Source organism: Camelus ferus, chromosome 25 (genome assembly GCF_009834535.1).
Source record: "Camelus ferus isolate YT-003-E chromosome 25, BCGSAC_Cfer_1.0, whole genome shotgun sequence".
Classification (NCBI taxonomy): domain Eukaryota; kingdom Metazoa; phylum Chordata; class Mammalia; order Artiodactyla; family Camelidae; genus Camelus; species Camelus ferus.
Genome location: NC_045720.1, coordinates 15,755,696 through 15,770,175, shown reverse-complemented (window position 1 = coordinate 15,770,175; position 14,480 = coordinate 15,755,696). Strand labels below are relative to the sequence as shown.

Here is a 14,480-nt window from a genome sequence, read left to right as displayed (position 1 = left end):
AAAAGGGACTTAAGCAAAAGGGTCTGTTTATTGGCTAATGTACTGAGAGATTCAACAGTATCTGGCTTCAGGCACATCTAAATCTAGGTGTTCAAACAGTTGAGAAGCATTGAGAGGAAGCCTTGCTCCATCCTTCTGCTTTGCTCTCCTCTGCCTTCAATCTTAGCCAGATTGGGAATTGGCACCAGTTAGATCCAGAATTACATCCTTCTAGCCTCCAGCTTAATAGTCGTAGTGAAAGACTTGTTAGAGAGCTCCTCTTTCTCAATAATCCCCGCGAAAGTCCAGGAACTGAGTCATATTGGCTGGGTTTTATGTAACATGCCCCTAAATCAGTCGCTGAGTTCAAAGGCATGAAATAATTACTGATGGGTGGGACCTGGTTACCTCCCACACCTGTATCTGTAGAGGGAGGTGGGTGTTCTTATTCAGTCCTTTCCAAATCAAAAAGACCAAGAGTGAGGAGGAATGGATTCAAAGACAGAGAAATCAGATGGAAGACAGGCAAAAACAACAGCTGTTCTCTACCCATGTAAATATTATGACACTTTTTAATAGCCAAGAAGGAAAAATAGAACCATTACCAGAAGGATCGAGTCCTCTCAGGAGAGACTGAAATCAAATCTGCTTTTGATTCAGTCATCTACTTCCCAAATTAAATTGTAGGCTTTTGGTTATTGTAGGAGAAAACAGAGTCAGAGGTTTTGGGTTGGTTTTGAGTAACTCAGAACCTAATGAGAGCCTCTTTTAGTTCTGCAGATGCTCTGGAGGTCTGTCTCTCCAGCTGTTTCTGAGTTGACGTGGCACCCGAGGTTGGATATAGCATTTTCCTTCAAGTTCATGTGTTTATACACCACCTGGGGCCCAATACTGATTTCCTTCCCTAATCCCCTTAACTTGGTAAATTTCTTTCTAGCCCGATGTTTTAAAGTTTTATTAGCAGATAGTGGGGCCCCTAAATAGGAAGTGCACCAAAGTGTGGGTCCTTGCTGCTGGCTGTGAAAGAATTTGAGCAGCAGAGGCCAAGGGACAAAGTGAACAGCTGCTTTATTGCTCAAAAGAGGAGAAGGAAAGAAAAGTGCTCGAGCGGAGAGCTATCAGGCAAGACGGTGGTAGAGACAGCTCCAGCTGCAGATTGGGCCATGTGGACTTTTCTGGGAGGCTTCAGCCATCATGTTGTCTTCTGGGTGTGCTGGAGCCAATTGCCTTTCTTTCCTGTTCTTACATGAGGGCTTTTTGGTTGTTGTCATGGCAATTGTCAACTGTCATGGGCAGGCGGGGTGTGTCACTTAGCATGCTGATGATGCATTACAATGACCATATAATGAGGCTCAAGGTCCACTAGAAGTCAAATCCTCTGCCATCTTGGGCTTCGCAGGTTGTAACCAGCCTTTGTTTCTATTTGAGGGAGTGGCAGGGGTATGATCCTGGGGATAACGTCCTTGGTAACCAGGACCCTGCCCCAAAGCTGCACTATTGTTTCTTGATTGTTCCTCCTTTGTTTCTGTATCCCCTCCCTTCCCTGATTAGCAGCTGTTTGAATCTGCCCTCTGGAACTCAGGGAAGGTCAAGGAGGCTGAATGAAGTCTATTTCCTACACACAAGAAATAGGGAACATGGGAAGATTTGTACCAGGGAGGATCCCACAGGGTCCTGCTCGGTTTCGGTTTTGAAGGATGCTCAACTTGTTTTCTATGTTTAGGTACTGGAATGTCAGTATGTGTCATCCATTGACAGGAACAGAGGATTGTAGCATGGTGGAGAGGCTACCTACCTAATCAGGGACCAGATCCAAAAATAAAAAGATCATACGAAACAAAACTTATTCTTAAGATTAAACTTTTCAGGGGGAAAAAAAAGATTAAACTTTCTGAAGCAGTGATACTATGATTGTGTCAGGGTATTTGAAAGAGCTGGGGAGTGGAAACATGTATCGCAGAATTCTAGCCGAGTGTCCCGAATCCTGGATATTCTTTGCTTATGGATCTCAGGAACTACTCATTGGACATTTTGGTGAGCAAGTTGGTGGCATGATGATCAGTATGAGAGTAACCCAGAGAATGTATTTAGCCTTGCTGCATAGGAATGAATGAACAAAGACAGATTTTTCCCCCCATTCCAAAAAAATAAATTTAACTCCCAGCTTTTGGCACAAGGGGTTGAGGAAATTAGTCATCATTTGATCAGTTTAAATGTTTTTCTTTAAGGCAAAGCCATTAGACCTGAGTCACACGTGCCAAAAGCAACATGGATACACTCCCATTCATGTAACCCCTCTTTGGTAGTATTGGGATCAAACGGATACAGTTTCCCGTTAATTTTACAGCGCCTGTTCCAGTCTCCCAATGAGTTGTAGATTTTTGTTTTTGTTTTTGTTGTAGCAATAAAACCAATTTATATTCTATTGTCAAGGTTCTGCAGAGTGCATGGGCATTCACCAGAAATAGAGGAAATGACAGAAAAATGCATTTCTAGACTTGATGCCTGGAGGGTCTCTGGAAGCTTTCGTGGAGACAGATAAAGATGCTCCACGTACAGGATTTAGGAAATGTTCCTATTACTGGTGGCTCACAGAAGCTTGCAGAAGGCTCCAAAGAGTGGTTAAGGGTCAGAAAGAAGCAACTATTATGGGGTTCTGAGCCCAGGAAAGCCACACTGAACTTGGACATCAGCAAAATAGAGGGCAGGGTTTACTGATATTTTCTTACTATTAAACTCCTTTCACAGCAATAATCTCACAAACACCTTAACAATTTTTTTGTTTCATCATTTTGTATAATATGTGATAAAGAAAATATCAAGATGGACCTTAAGTCATTCCAAACAAATATATTACTAAAGATTATATTATAAAGTTCACTTTTGAAACTCTTTAATATTCACAATTATAAAAATAAATTTCAAATTCCATTTAACAAGTGGTCTTAATTTAATTATATTTAAAAATCAGGATTTGTCCATAGACAAAATTTTAAATGACATATGTCATGTTTGTTCTGATACGTGTATTATAATGAATATATTTTTGTTCATATATATGTTAAAATATAGACTGAAATTTAATACGTATTTCACTTTCAAAAATAGACCAAAATCATTATTTAACATTTTTACATTTTATGTTTAAAACAGCAATGGATCTTTAAAAACTTTTTTTTCTATATTTTGTTTATATTTATAAACTATAAATAACATTTTACAGGAGTTCTTTTTAACCACTAAATAATATGTATAATGTTCAATCAATGTAGATTTTTAGCATTGCTTTTCAAATTCCTAGAAATAAAGCTACATAAGGCTTTGATGAGGTGGGCGCAATTTACAGGTCAGATGAAAATCAATCCAGAGGGAAATTTGCGTGATAGTTTATTGAGTGGTAGCAGTTTCTTCTTTTTAGCAAATTATATGTGTGGTTAAAAAAATAATAAACACTCTATGCCTCTGAAGAAAACCCATGTGAAATTCTTCAGTAATTAAAGCCACCAACATAGACAGCTATGTTTAATGGAATGATAAAATCCTGGAGACATGAGAGGTCCTCCTCTGATCTCCCCTAACCATTATACTTACTAATTTCATCCATATACAGTAGCTCTCAGACTGATTCATTTTGAAAAAAAAAATCATAGATTTAAGTTACGTTATTTTATGATATAGCAATGGAAATCAAAGCAACATCCTCTGAGACTGGGCTTTAGAGTTTGGAATGTACATTTTAGTTCTGCTGCTTAGTGTATGGACTTGGGTAAGCTACTAACTTTTCTGGCCTTTAGTCTCTTGTCTTCAAATTGGGGTAAGTATAAATATCGCAAGGGTCGAATGAGTTCAGACATATAAAATTCTTAGAATACTGCCTGGTACGTGGTAAGTGCTTACAAAATGTTGGCCATTGTTCCCTTGCTGTTATTTTGGTCATTAGTGACCAAGCACAGAACCTGGTCCCATAGTAAGCTCTCAGGAAATGATTAATATGATTAATCCAGCTTCGCACTGACTCCAGACACGAGGGCAAGCACTAATTCTTCCAGGAAGGCCAAGCAATTTTGCTGTAGATATGGGAGTGAAAAAAGTAGCCAACAGTTAATCAGGCCTCCTGAGTTCTTTGTGCCTCTTCGTGGTGGGGATGGGACAGAGAAGGTGGGATGTGGCAAGTCTTTTTGGCAGAACAAAAAGAATCTTGGGACAGGAGTTAGAAGATCGAGTTCTATGGGATTGTATGGTCCTCAGCCACGTAAGCGCACCATGTAAGCAGTCCTATTTCCTCAATTATGATTAAAAGGCTGAAAAAGGATCTTTAAAGTGAATCTGAGGAATTTGGAGAGCCTCCTCTGAGCTTCCTAGGGGTCTCCTTTGCTATTGAAAGAAATCATGAATGTCAGTTAGAAATCAAGACTGAACAAACTACTATATATAAAATAAACAACAAGACCCTAGTGTATAGCACAGGGAACTATATTCAATATCTTGAGATAACCCATAATGAAAAAGAATATGAATATATATGTCTGACTGAATCACTATGCTATACACCAGAAACTAACACAACATTGTAAATCAACTTTATTTCAATTAAAAAAAAAATCAAGACATTGAGAAGTAGAAATTGGACAGTCTGGGGACACCCTGGCTGTCCCAGTGCTGCTTGAAGCTCTTGCCTGCATTTGTGGCAGCTTTGAAAACTACCTGAACCCATGAATGAAACTTCTGAAACTCTGGAAGCCCACCTCTTGGCCCAAAGTCATGAGGACTACTTAGAACCCTACAATTTCTAACTTCATGCTTACATCTTTAGACCACTGTCAAGAAGGTCATCCTATTGTATGGTAACAAGCTGTATGGGGCCAAAAGGATGTATCTTTTTATGTCAACTTTTAATTGTTTGTGTTCTGGAGAATCATGTTGAATAAAAGGGAATTCTAATCTTTTTAACATTTTTTTATTGAGTTATAGTCATTTTATAATGTTGTGTCAAATTCCAGTGTAGAGCACAATTTTTCAGTTATACAGGAATATACATATATTCATTGTCACATTTTTTTTTCGCAGTGAGCTACCACCAGATCTTGTATATATTTGGGAATTCTAATTTTTTTAAAGATAAATATGCTCACCTCCCTACCTGTCCAAAAGATCAATTACGATGTACACATTAATTATAACCATTAACAATTCTCCATTCATTAACGGGTTGACCTTAACAGCCTTTTATTAGTATGTCTCACTTCTGAGCAAATAAAATGTGATTTTCAATTATAAAAAAAAATCGATGGATATATTAACTCTTTTAAAAAAGATACAATACCTCAGACAAGTCCAGTTCATTCTGGAGTTTCTGAATAGGCCATGCATCTTAAGCATTTTAGAAGTAAATCATCTACTGATGGCTGTTTTAAAAAATTTCATTTATGTATGTTTTATTTTTATTATAGATACACAAAAGCAAGAATCCACTGTGGGTGGAGGGACAACAAGGCATTGCTTCTATGGACTTCAGCCTGATTCAGAGTATAAAATCAGTGTTTACACAAGGCTCCAGGAGATTGAGGGACCCGGTGTGAGCATAATGGAAAAAACACGTAAGTCAAGCATGCTCTCTCCTGATCCCTGTCTCCATGAACAAACAGTATTTTAGGTATCCTGTTTTGGTTCAAAAACCATATTCCATTTAGAAAAATATTAGCCATTGCTGTCCAGGAATATCTGTAATACAAGTTTTGCTCATTTTATTCAGTCCCAGAATTCACTGCATGAGGTCCACTGACGTCATCTGTTTGTTTTATTTTTTCCATCCTCCATATGTTGTTACAAGGGACTATAAGGCCTTATGATGGCAAAGTGCTTAAAACAATGACCTATATTGTGATCTATTTCCATTAGGAACACTTGTGGTATGTGGAGTGTGAAACGAAGTGTAGGGTCTGGGTCCCAGCATTAAAACAATGACATATTTCTGCAGCCACTAGGGTGGGAGTGGAGCCAAGATGCTCCAACTGGCTGACCCTAGACTGCCTACTTAAGAGACTCGCACTTTTTCCAAGTTGGCTGAAAATCTGATGCATTGTAGAGAAAGGCAAAGTCTAGAAATGAAAGCAAAGCACTTTTTACATATTCTGAAGAGCAACGAGGGTGTCAACTTCTTGGGAATGGATTTTAATGAAGGATTTCTGATCTAGAGACCACAAACATTGAAATGGTTTGATGTGAACGCTGGGGGACCTTTCAAAATCCCTGTCGATGGGTGTCTGAATAGGTGGTGGGCAGTGGGCTTTCTTGGAGACCCTCTATCGTGTATCTGACGTTACGGAAGTTCTACTGCCCATGTACATAGGTCTTTCAGTTGCTCTTCACAAGCAGAAGGAAATCATCATCAACATGTGAGCTTCAAACACAGAAGGTGAATGTACAGAAGTATAGTTAACTGAATCATCTACTTTTTTTTTCCTCCCAATACAGGGACTTTATCTCATAACACTGAAATATTCAACATTTTATATTATGCATGTATTTTGAGGTATAATTTACATTCCATAAGTTCACCCATTTTAAGTGTGCGATTCAATGCTTTTTAGTACATTTAAAGAGCTGTGCAGTCATTACTGCAATCCAGGCTGAGAATATTCCCTTCCACCCAGAGAGATCTTCCATACTCATTTAGACTCAGTCCTCTTTCCCACAGTCTGCCCCAGGCAATCTACTCTCTCTTCTTATAAATTTGTCTTCCCCAGACATTTCATATAAATGGAAATATGTAACATGCAGTCTTTTGCATCTGGCATCTTTCACTTAAGCATATGTTTTTGAGGCTTATTTATGCTGGAGAATGTATTGGTAGTTTTTTGCTTTTTATTGCTCATTTGAATTTATTTTGTGGATAGAGGATTGTATAACTTTGAAATGCTTAGAGATCTCGTAGTACATAAGATTTAGAGTCAAACAGGCTGTGCTGAGGTCCTTGTTAACACTGTGGCCTTGGCCAGCTAAACATCTCTGAGCTGCTTTTTGCTCATCAATAAAATTAAATAGCTACTCTCTTAACTCCTGGGGTGATGATAAAGATGCAGTGAAAAGACCCTGCTGAGGAACTTTTCAACCTGTATCTTATTGAGCAAGTGCTTTTTGTTATCACTGTTGCTGAATTCCTGGAAGTCACAAACTGATGGCCATGGGGTTAGATCTCACCATCAGGCATGTTGCCTCCAGGCCGTTTTAAAGTATTCTTAAAAATTCAAAAGCTCTGACAACACTGAGCACACATATCTTCATGGTGCTAATTGACAGAAACCCGGTCACTGCTGTCTGTTTTAGACAGTGTGTGTGCTCTCAAGTTTGTTATTCCTTAATGTTTAGGATAAGTTCTAATGCTCACATTCATTACTTGCCTGAGCTCTAAAAATATTTGCATTTGGGGCCCCTGATCGACTTCAACTTCCTCTAACCTTAAACCCCACAACTGTTAACTACCAATCCAGGGTTAATTTGGAAAGCTCTGTTTGATGTAAATGTTTTCCTTCTGTTGGGAACATCTGTCTTCTTGTAGCTTCCACTGGCTCTAGTTCAAACTTCTGAAGCAATGCAGACCAAGACTGCTCCCTCTTCTCTGTGTCAGCTTCTCGCATACTTGAAGACAAGGACCATCTGTGTGCCACACATTGACTATGAACACGTGTTGCCAGTTCATTGTGGTTCTTCTTCCCCAAGATGGTCTTAGACCAGGTGTTCTGACCAAACATATCCATCAGGCTGCCATAGCTGCTCATTAATTTGGTTCTTGATTTACTTACTGAATTTAGGATATGCCTCAGTTTTTCACATTAAAGAAAATGCACAGTTATAAAGATGATGACGCACTGCTTCCGTAGATTTTTAAGGTAAATACATACGGCTTTAGAGCAATTTTATGATGCTTTCAAAAAGTTTTTCAATCCTAGTTTTAATATTAAAGTTTCTCAAACTTTGTTTTTACTTTTGAAACTTTTTAGTTTCCAAAAAATTGCCTTTAAAAGATAAAAGCACATAGTGTCTATAATAATGCAATAGAGTGTAAGAAGAGCAATGTCAGCTTCCCTCTTGCCTCACTCTTCCTTCCCAGAAATACCCATTTGTATCAGCTTGGTACCTTCAAGAAATTCCACCTGTTGAATATGTATATATATATCAGATATACAACCATATAGACATATATAGGTAAATCTATATTTTATATATATATACACACACACACACACACACACACACATATGTCAGATAAATAGAATTTTTTATGTTTCACAAATGGGATCATACCACGGTATTCTGCTTCATTCCATATAATAATTAATTTCAAACAACTTTCCATATCAGTAATATACAGTTACCTCACTTCTTTAAATATTGAATCATTGTACTCAAATAATTTTATTTTATTGGCTCTTAGAATTGGAAGAGACCTTAAAGTTCATCTCTTCCAAATTTCCTACCAGTGAAGGAATTCCCTTTACAACATTCCCAGCAAAGTCTGCCTGAGCTCAAATCCTTGTAGCTATTGGGCACTTACTGTTTCCCCCTGTGTGAATGACTATGATTAATTGAGGATTTTCTCTCATATTACATTGGGATAGTAAAAAGAATTTTCTCAATTTTTCGTAAATCTTTAGCATCAAGTAAGAATTTTAAAAATATATACAAAAAGAATATTAAGAGGTTTACCTAATGATGCCGTAACTTCCTAGTGCTTTGCTGTGTGACTTGGTATGAAAGTCACCACTCTGATGAAACAATACCCATGATCTTTAACCAAACCACATCTCCACATATAACACAGACTTCTCACCCTTCATCATCCAAGTTCTACTGATCCGGGCACACTGTAGCCTCCCAATGTCCTGCCATTTTGTCCTCAGAACTGAAAGTTTTCCAGACACAGTCTGAACAGAACAGAGAGTGACTCGAATTCCCTGGGGACCACATCCTGGGGATGCTGGGTGGAAAGGGAGAAAGTGCTACTGAATAAGGATTGATGGCCAGTCCTTAGGCAGAATGGAAATAAAGTTCATAATATGTGTGAAAACAGCCAGAAGCTAAGCTGAAATAGGTTGGCGGGGTTCCTGCCTTAAATCAGCATTAGAACCACTTTGTAGTTGACAGTTTGATTGCATTGACTCCTGCTGCGTAAACTGAATTGTGGCAAAATGGCGTTTAAAGCCTTAAGTCTGAGGTTGAGGGGGTGGTTGGAACCAGTTTCCACAGGCTTTGGCTAGTTTATAGTGGGAACTAAATTCACGAAATTCTCAATGAAGGCAGTTGTCAAAATCATTGACTCCCCCTAGGAATTATGTCTTCATGATCTCTCTCTCTTCGCCACAGGGAAGATGGCTAATTGATGATCTTTCTCCCTCCCCTTTATAGAATCACCTCCTACTCCACCACCTACTTTTCCTCCAACTATTCCACCAGCAAAAGAAGGTAAAAAAAAAATAATAATACAGTAATGATATGATTTTAGGTTTTGAGTTTCTGTTGGTTTTGTTTGACTGTTTATTTAAAAACCAAGCTATTAATAAAAGATATTTTCTCTTTAATATAAATGCCTGTCAAACCCTTATTGGCTACAAACTTATAATGAGTAGCAAATAAGACATGGAGACCTAATGCACAGTCTAATGATTATAGGCGATAATATTGTATTGTAATTATGTAATGGGATAGAGGTGCTAAAAATAACTACATCAACCATGTTACAATATAGAAATGTACCAAACTAATATGTTGCACACTTTAAATTTATGCAGTGTTATATATCAAAAATATTCAATAAAAAAGCTAACAGTAGATTTTGTACACACAGAGTAGATTTTCTAACAGAATTTCTTCATATTTATTTCACTGAAAATATCAGAGTAATAAATGTTTACCCAGGGAAAACAGTTATATAATTTGTGAGTGAGAACATAGTTTGTAATTCTGTAGACAAGAGTAACCATTTCCAGTTTACCTCTGAAATGCCTCTCCCAGTTTTTTGTTTCTGTCTTCATCACAAGAGTTTCTCCTCACCTCTCACCTGAGCTGTTAAGGTAACTTTCTAAAAGAGCTCCCAAACACAATAGTGATTGTTAATTTTTTTATTCTGTTAATGAACATTTATTAACCTTACTATTTATTCTCAAAGTTCTTCACACTGGCTACTTAGAATACAGTAACAATCTATGGTTGCTGCTTTCTGCTTCTTTTCAGTATTGCAAGAGAAATGGGTGCTTGCCTAGATAATTACCAGTCAAAGACATCAGTAGAAAGTGGAAATTATACTGTGGTAGCCCAGAAATGAGAACAGTTCATATTGGTGCAGGTTAATTACTTGTAAAGGGGAAGGAGGAATTTGATCTACATTTTGAAGAATGAGTTCTACAGATAAATAATGGAGAAATTGGAACCCAAAGTCATGGAGTGATGTAAGCACATAATGTGTTTGGGGAACCATAAGTGCTTTGGTGTGGCCCATAGAAAAGGTAAAGACAGTCATGAAGTGGTTTGTGTGCCTGAAGAAGTCTGGGCTTTATCCTATAGGACATCATGTGCCATGAGGAGTTTTAGGAAGGGAGAATGACCTACAAAAATCTGTTTGAGAAAGATAACCTTGGTGAAATGGGGAGGAGGGATTGGGGCAGGAGGGGGTAAAGGTGAAACACTAGTTGGAAGGTTGCTTTGGAAGACTTCTTCCTCTTACCATGCATTTTAAAGTACTTGTTACATAGTAGAGCTACAATGAAAAGTAAGTTGTTGCCACCTTACTGGAGGGATGTCTGGTCCATGCCCAAAGAGCCTTGATATTTGATCCTGTCCAGAACCATTTGGCATGGACCAAATATGCTCATGGACATTTTGGATAGGACCAAATTTCAAGAACTTTTGGTACAAACCAAGTATCTTTTGGACATTTTGGACAGGCCCAAATGTCCTGCAAGGCACAGCAGCTTAATCAGAGGGATCAGATGCTGGAGAGTATAAGGGTCAAGGAAACAAAGAGGTAATGAGAAACTCTACAAAAATAAAGCTCAGTGTCCCTCCTAGCATACCAGGCAAAGTGCTCAATGAGCAGCCTACACTGTGACATCATTTCCCAAAGTATATTAGTTAACAGCAAAATTGTAGAACTCTGAGTTCCCCCTACATGCCTTATGCTGTTCTGCATCTTTTAAGGCTATTTACGCTACTTGGAATGCCAGACTTTCTTCTGCAGTCATATCTAGCCTTTTCTAGCCTAACTATGATGATTTTTCACTTTTGGAACTGAAAACAGAATCCTAATTGATGAATTTACTAGACATTTCTGGTACAGATGTTGCAGAATTCTCTGAGGGCAAAATATTTTTATTTACAGCAGAGCATGGGTATTATTCAGTCAACATTCATGAATGCTCATGGGAGACGTGAGATTTGAAAGGGTCTGTGAGAGTGAGGGTTGCCAGTGTAGAAACACTGGTCCTGTAGATTTCATCATGATGATTTTAGACAGTGGGCCTTTTGCAACTTGAATGCATTATTCATTTTAGTCTCTCTTTGTCCTGAGTGTATTTAATAAAGCCTGTAAACTTTTTATTATTAAAGTGATACTGAATATTCATTAAACCAATGTTAAGAAATAGAAAAAAGTGCAGAGAAGAAAATTAAAAACACAATTTCATATCCCAGAGGTAATTCCCTTTCATGCATTTTGATGTATTTTCTTTTTTCCTTTGTATTAAAGAAATTTTTCATTCTGAGTATATTTTCAACGGATTTTGCTCTCATTTCGAAGGTGAAACTTAATCTAGATTTCATCTTTCCTTAGAAATGGAACACCAGGTTTTCTTTTATACGCTTATAATTAATTAGCAGATCTTGTGATTCCTTTCAGCTTTAAATTCAAACCAGAAACATGTAAAATGTAAAATTTTGTAAATCATGGAACTCATGAAAATAACCTCACCAAATCCTTACTGTACATGGAGTATTAACTCACTTGGAGATGGTTTATTTTATATTGTAAATAGCTTTAAGGGACTGAAGTTGCACCTAATAAAAACCAAGTGAAATTCTTTTCTAAAGAAAGACAAAAGGTACACTATCTCATAGAATATTTGTGTGCAAATGGCCTAAGATTAAAAGATTCAGATTATTAAAGACAAAATTGTTTCATCATTAAACAGAGTCAACCACAATGATCTAATGAAGGAAAAGAGAGCTGTGTAGATAACCTGAAACAAAACATGAAATAGGACATAGACAGAATTTTTGAGCAAGGCTGGAATTAAAGTTTGCTTCTGGCCTCAGTCCAAATGCATATCAAGTTTCAGATTAATCTGCTTTCATTATGTGGCATGCCTTCCTTCTGGAGGTTCAATCTCTGTGATGTTATTAACTCAAGCAGAGGGTGGGGTGCACAGAGTGATAACTTAGATTTCCTTCCAGTCAGTAGGCACTAGAGGGCTTGCTGATGCTTCTGTGTCTAAATCACTTTCGTTCCACATTTTTCCATCCTCTCCTGTCTATTCTTTGGGGCTGAGATGGGTGAATTTTTTTCCTCTTGAATTCCACATATTCGAAAGAAGCTTCTTCGTCATGATGAGGAAACTTCAGTATAGGAGAGAAATGATGGCCAGGAAGCAGAGTGAGCAAGAATTTGGAACATGATTTATACCTTTCCTTTGGGAAAGAGCTCTAGTTACCAGAGGGGAACCATTACGTGTTTTGTTGGTTTAATAGCTACTACGTTTTCCCCTTTTTCTCTGGTTCAAAATTCATTCTCGGTCTCCAGTATGCAAAGCTGCCAAAGCCGACCTGGTGTTTATGGTGGATGGATCCTGGAGTATTGGAGATGAAAATTTCAATAAGATCATTAACTTTCTGTATAGCACTGTTGGAGCTCTGGACAAGATCGGTGCAGATGGAACTCAAGTAAGGCTCATAGATCAATCATTAATTCATTCTATGCATTAAATAATTATTGCAAGCTGTTATGATAGTTGCTTGTCAGGGAATATGGGTAAAGAACTATACTGATTGGATCCAGCCCTAAATGAGAGAATAGGCAGGTCTGAGTTTGGAAGCAGCTTACTGGTGTCTGATAGAGCTTGAGAAGATGTTAGTCCTGGAAAGCTATTGAGTTCAGCAAACTAAAGCAGGTTAGAATGGCCATGTCAGCAGGTGTTTCTTTTATATACTAGAAAAGAGTAACTCCTTTAAGGACACAATCAATATTTTTTTTTTTTTGCCCTCAGGGACATTAAAATCTTTAAAGAGAGAGATCATGGTCATAAATTACTATGGATCAAGCAGACCATAAAACTAATTTATTCATCCAACTAGCATTTATTGAGGACTTATTTGGGTTAGGTACAGTATTGTCATATGGGTATGACAATATCCCTATTTCATGGTGCTCACTTTCTTAAAGGCAGGGAGAGGAGGAGAGACAGATATAAACAGGCAAACAAATAAATTCACAAGGTAGGGATGCCAGCTTTTGAGCTGAGATTTAAGTTTACCAAAGGTTATTTTAAATTATGTGGGGGAGTTATTTTATTTTACTGGGGTTTTTTTTGGGGGGAGTGGTAATTAGGTTTATTTGTTTATTTTAATGGAGGTACTAGGGATTGAACCCAGGACCTCGTGCATGCTAAGCATGCAGTCTACCACTGAGCTACACCCTCCTTGCCTTGGGAGAGTTATTTTAAGTTGCACAATAACAAAGGCCTCTTTGAGGAGATGTCTTCTGAGCTGAAATGTAAATGATGCTGAGAAGATCTCAGAGTAGAATTTCCAGAGAGGGAGAGTAGTAAGTGCAAAGGGTCTAAGATGAGAATGAGTTTTGAGGCTTCAGGTGCTAAAAACTTGTGGCTGGAATAGAGCAGGTGAGCATGTGGGGGTGGGGGAAGAGGAGAGGTGGAAGAAGGAGGCAAAGCCAGATCATCTTGAGTCTTATGGACCATCTAAGGAAATGGGTGTCACCCTAAATGCAATGGGAAGTTTTAAGGAGAGAAGATCTGATATGCTTTTTTAAAAAGATTATTCTGACTCTTTGTGGAACGTGAGTACTGATAGAGGTGAGAGTGGAAGTGGACAGACCAGTTAGGATGCTGCTCTCCTGGTCTAACAAGGAGATGATGGAGGCCTGGGCCAGGGTGGCAGATCTGAGATGCACTGAAATGAACAGATTGGGAATATGTTTTTGAACAATGACTGAGGAAATTTGGATGTAGGGGGTAACCTGTAAGAGAAAAATAGAAAAGGTGCTCAGAATTTCAGGGAGGGAAAATTTGTTTTGACTAGAGAAATCAGAGGAAGTGTTCTAAAGATGATGACATTTGCAGTAGACTTTGATAAACTGGTAGCAGTTGAAGGCTCATAAAATCAAAGAAAGGCTAGTAAGATGCTGTATTTACTCCCTTCATCATAATTCTGAAAACCAAAGCCAAAAAAAAAAAAATCTAAAATGTCCCCAAAGTTGCATAGGAATAAAAGCAAAT

General features: G+C 38.0%; 1 protein-coding gene across 3 annotated transcripts in view; it reads left to right on the top strand.

Annotated features, from left to right (window-relative positions):
* COL14A1 (collagen type XIV alpha 1 chain) overlaps positions 1-14,480 on the top strand; it is a 184,338-nt gene that overhangs the window by 86,142 nt on the left and 83,716 nt on the right. For all 3 annotated transcript variants that reach the window (XM_014560694.2, XM_014560692.2, XM_014560695.2), the window contains exons 24-26: positions 5,430-5,576; positions 9,385-9,441; positions 12,770-12,909. In XM_014560694.2, the coding sequence (XP_014416180.1) occupies positions 5,430-5,576; positions 9,385-9,441; positions 12,770-12,909 (344 nt within the window). The remainder of the gene's footprint in view (positions 1-5,429; positions 5,577-9,384; positions 9,442-12,769; positions 12,910-14,480) is intronic.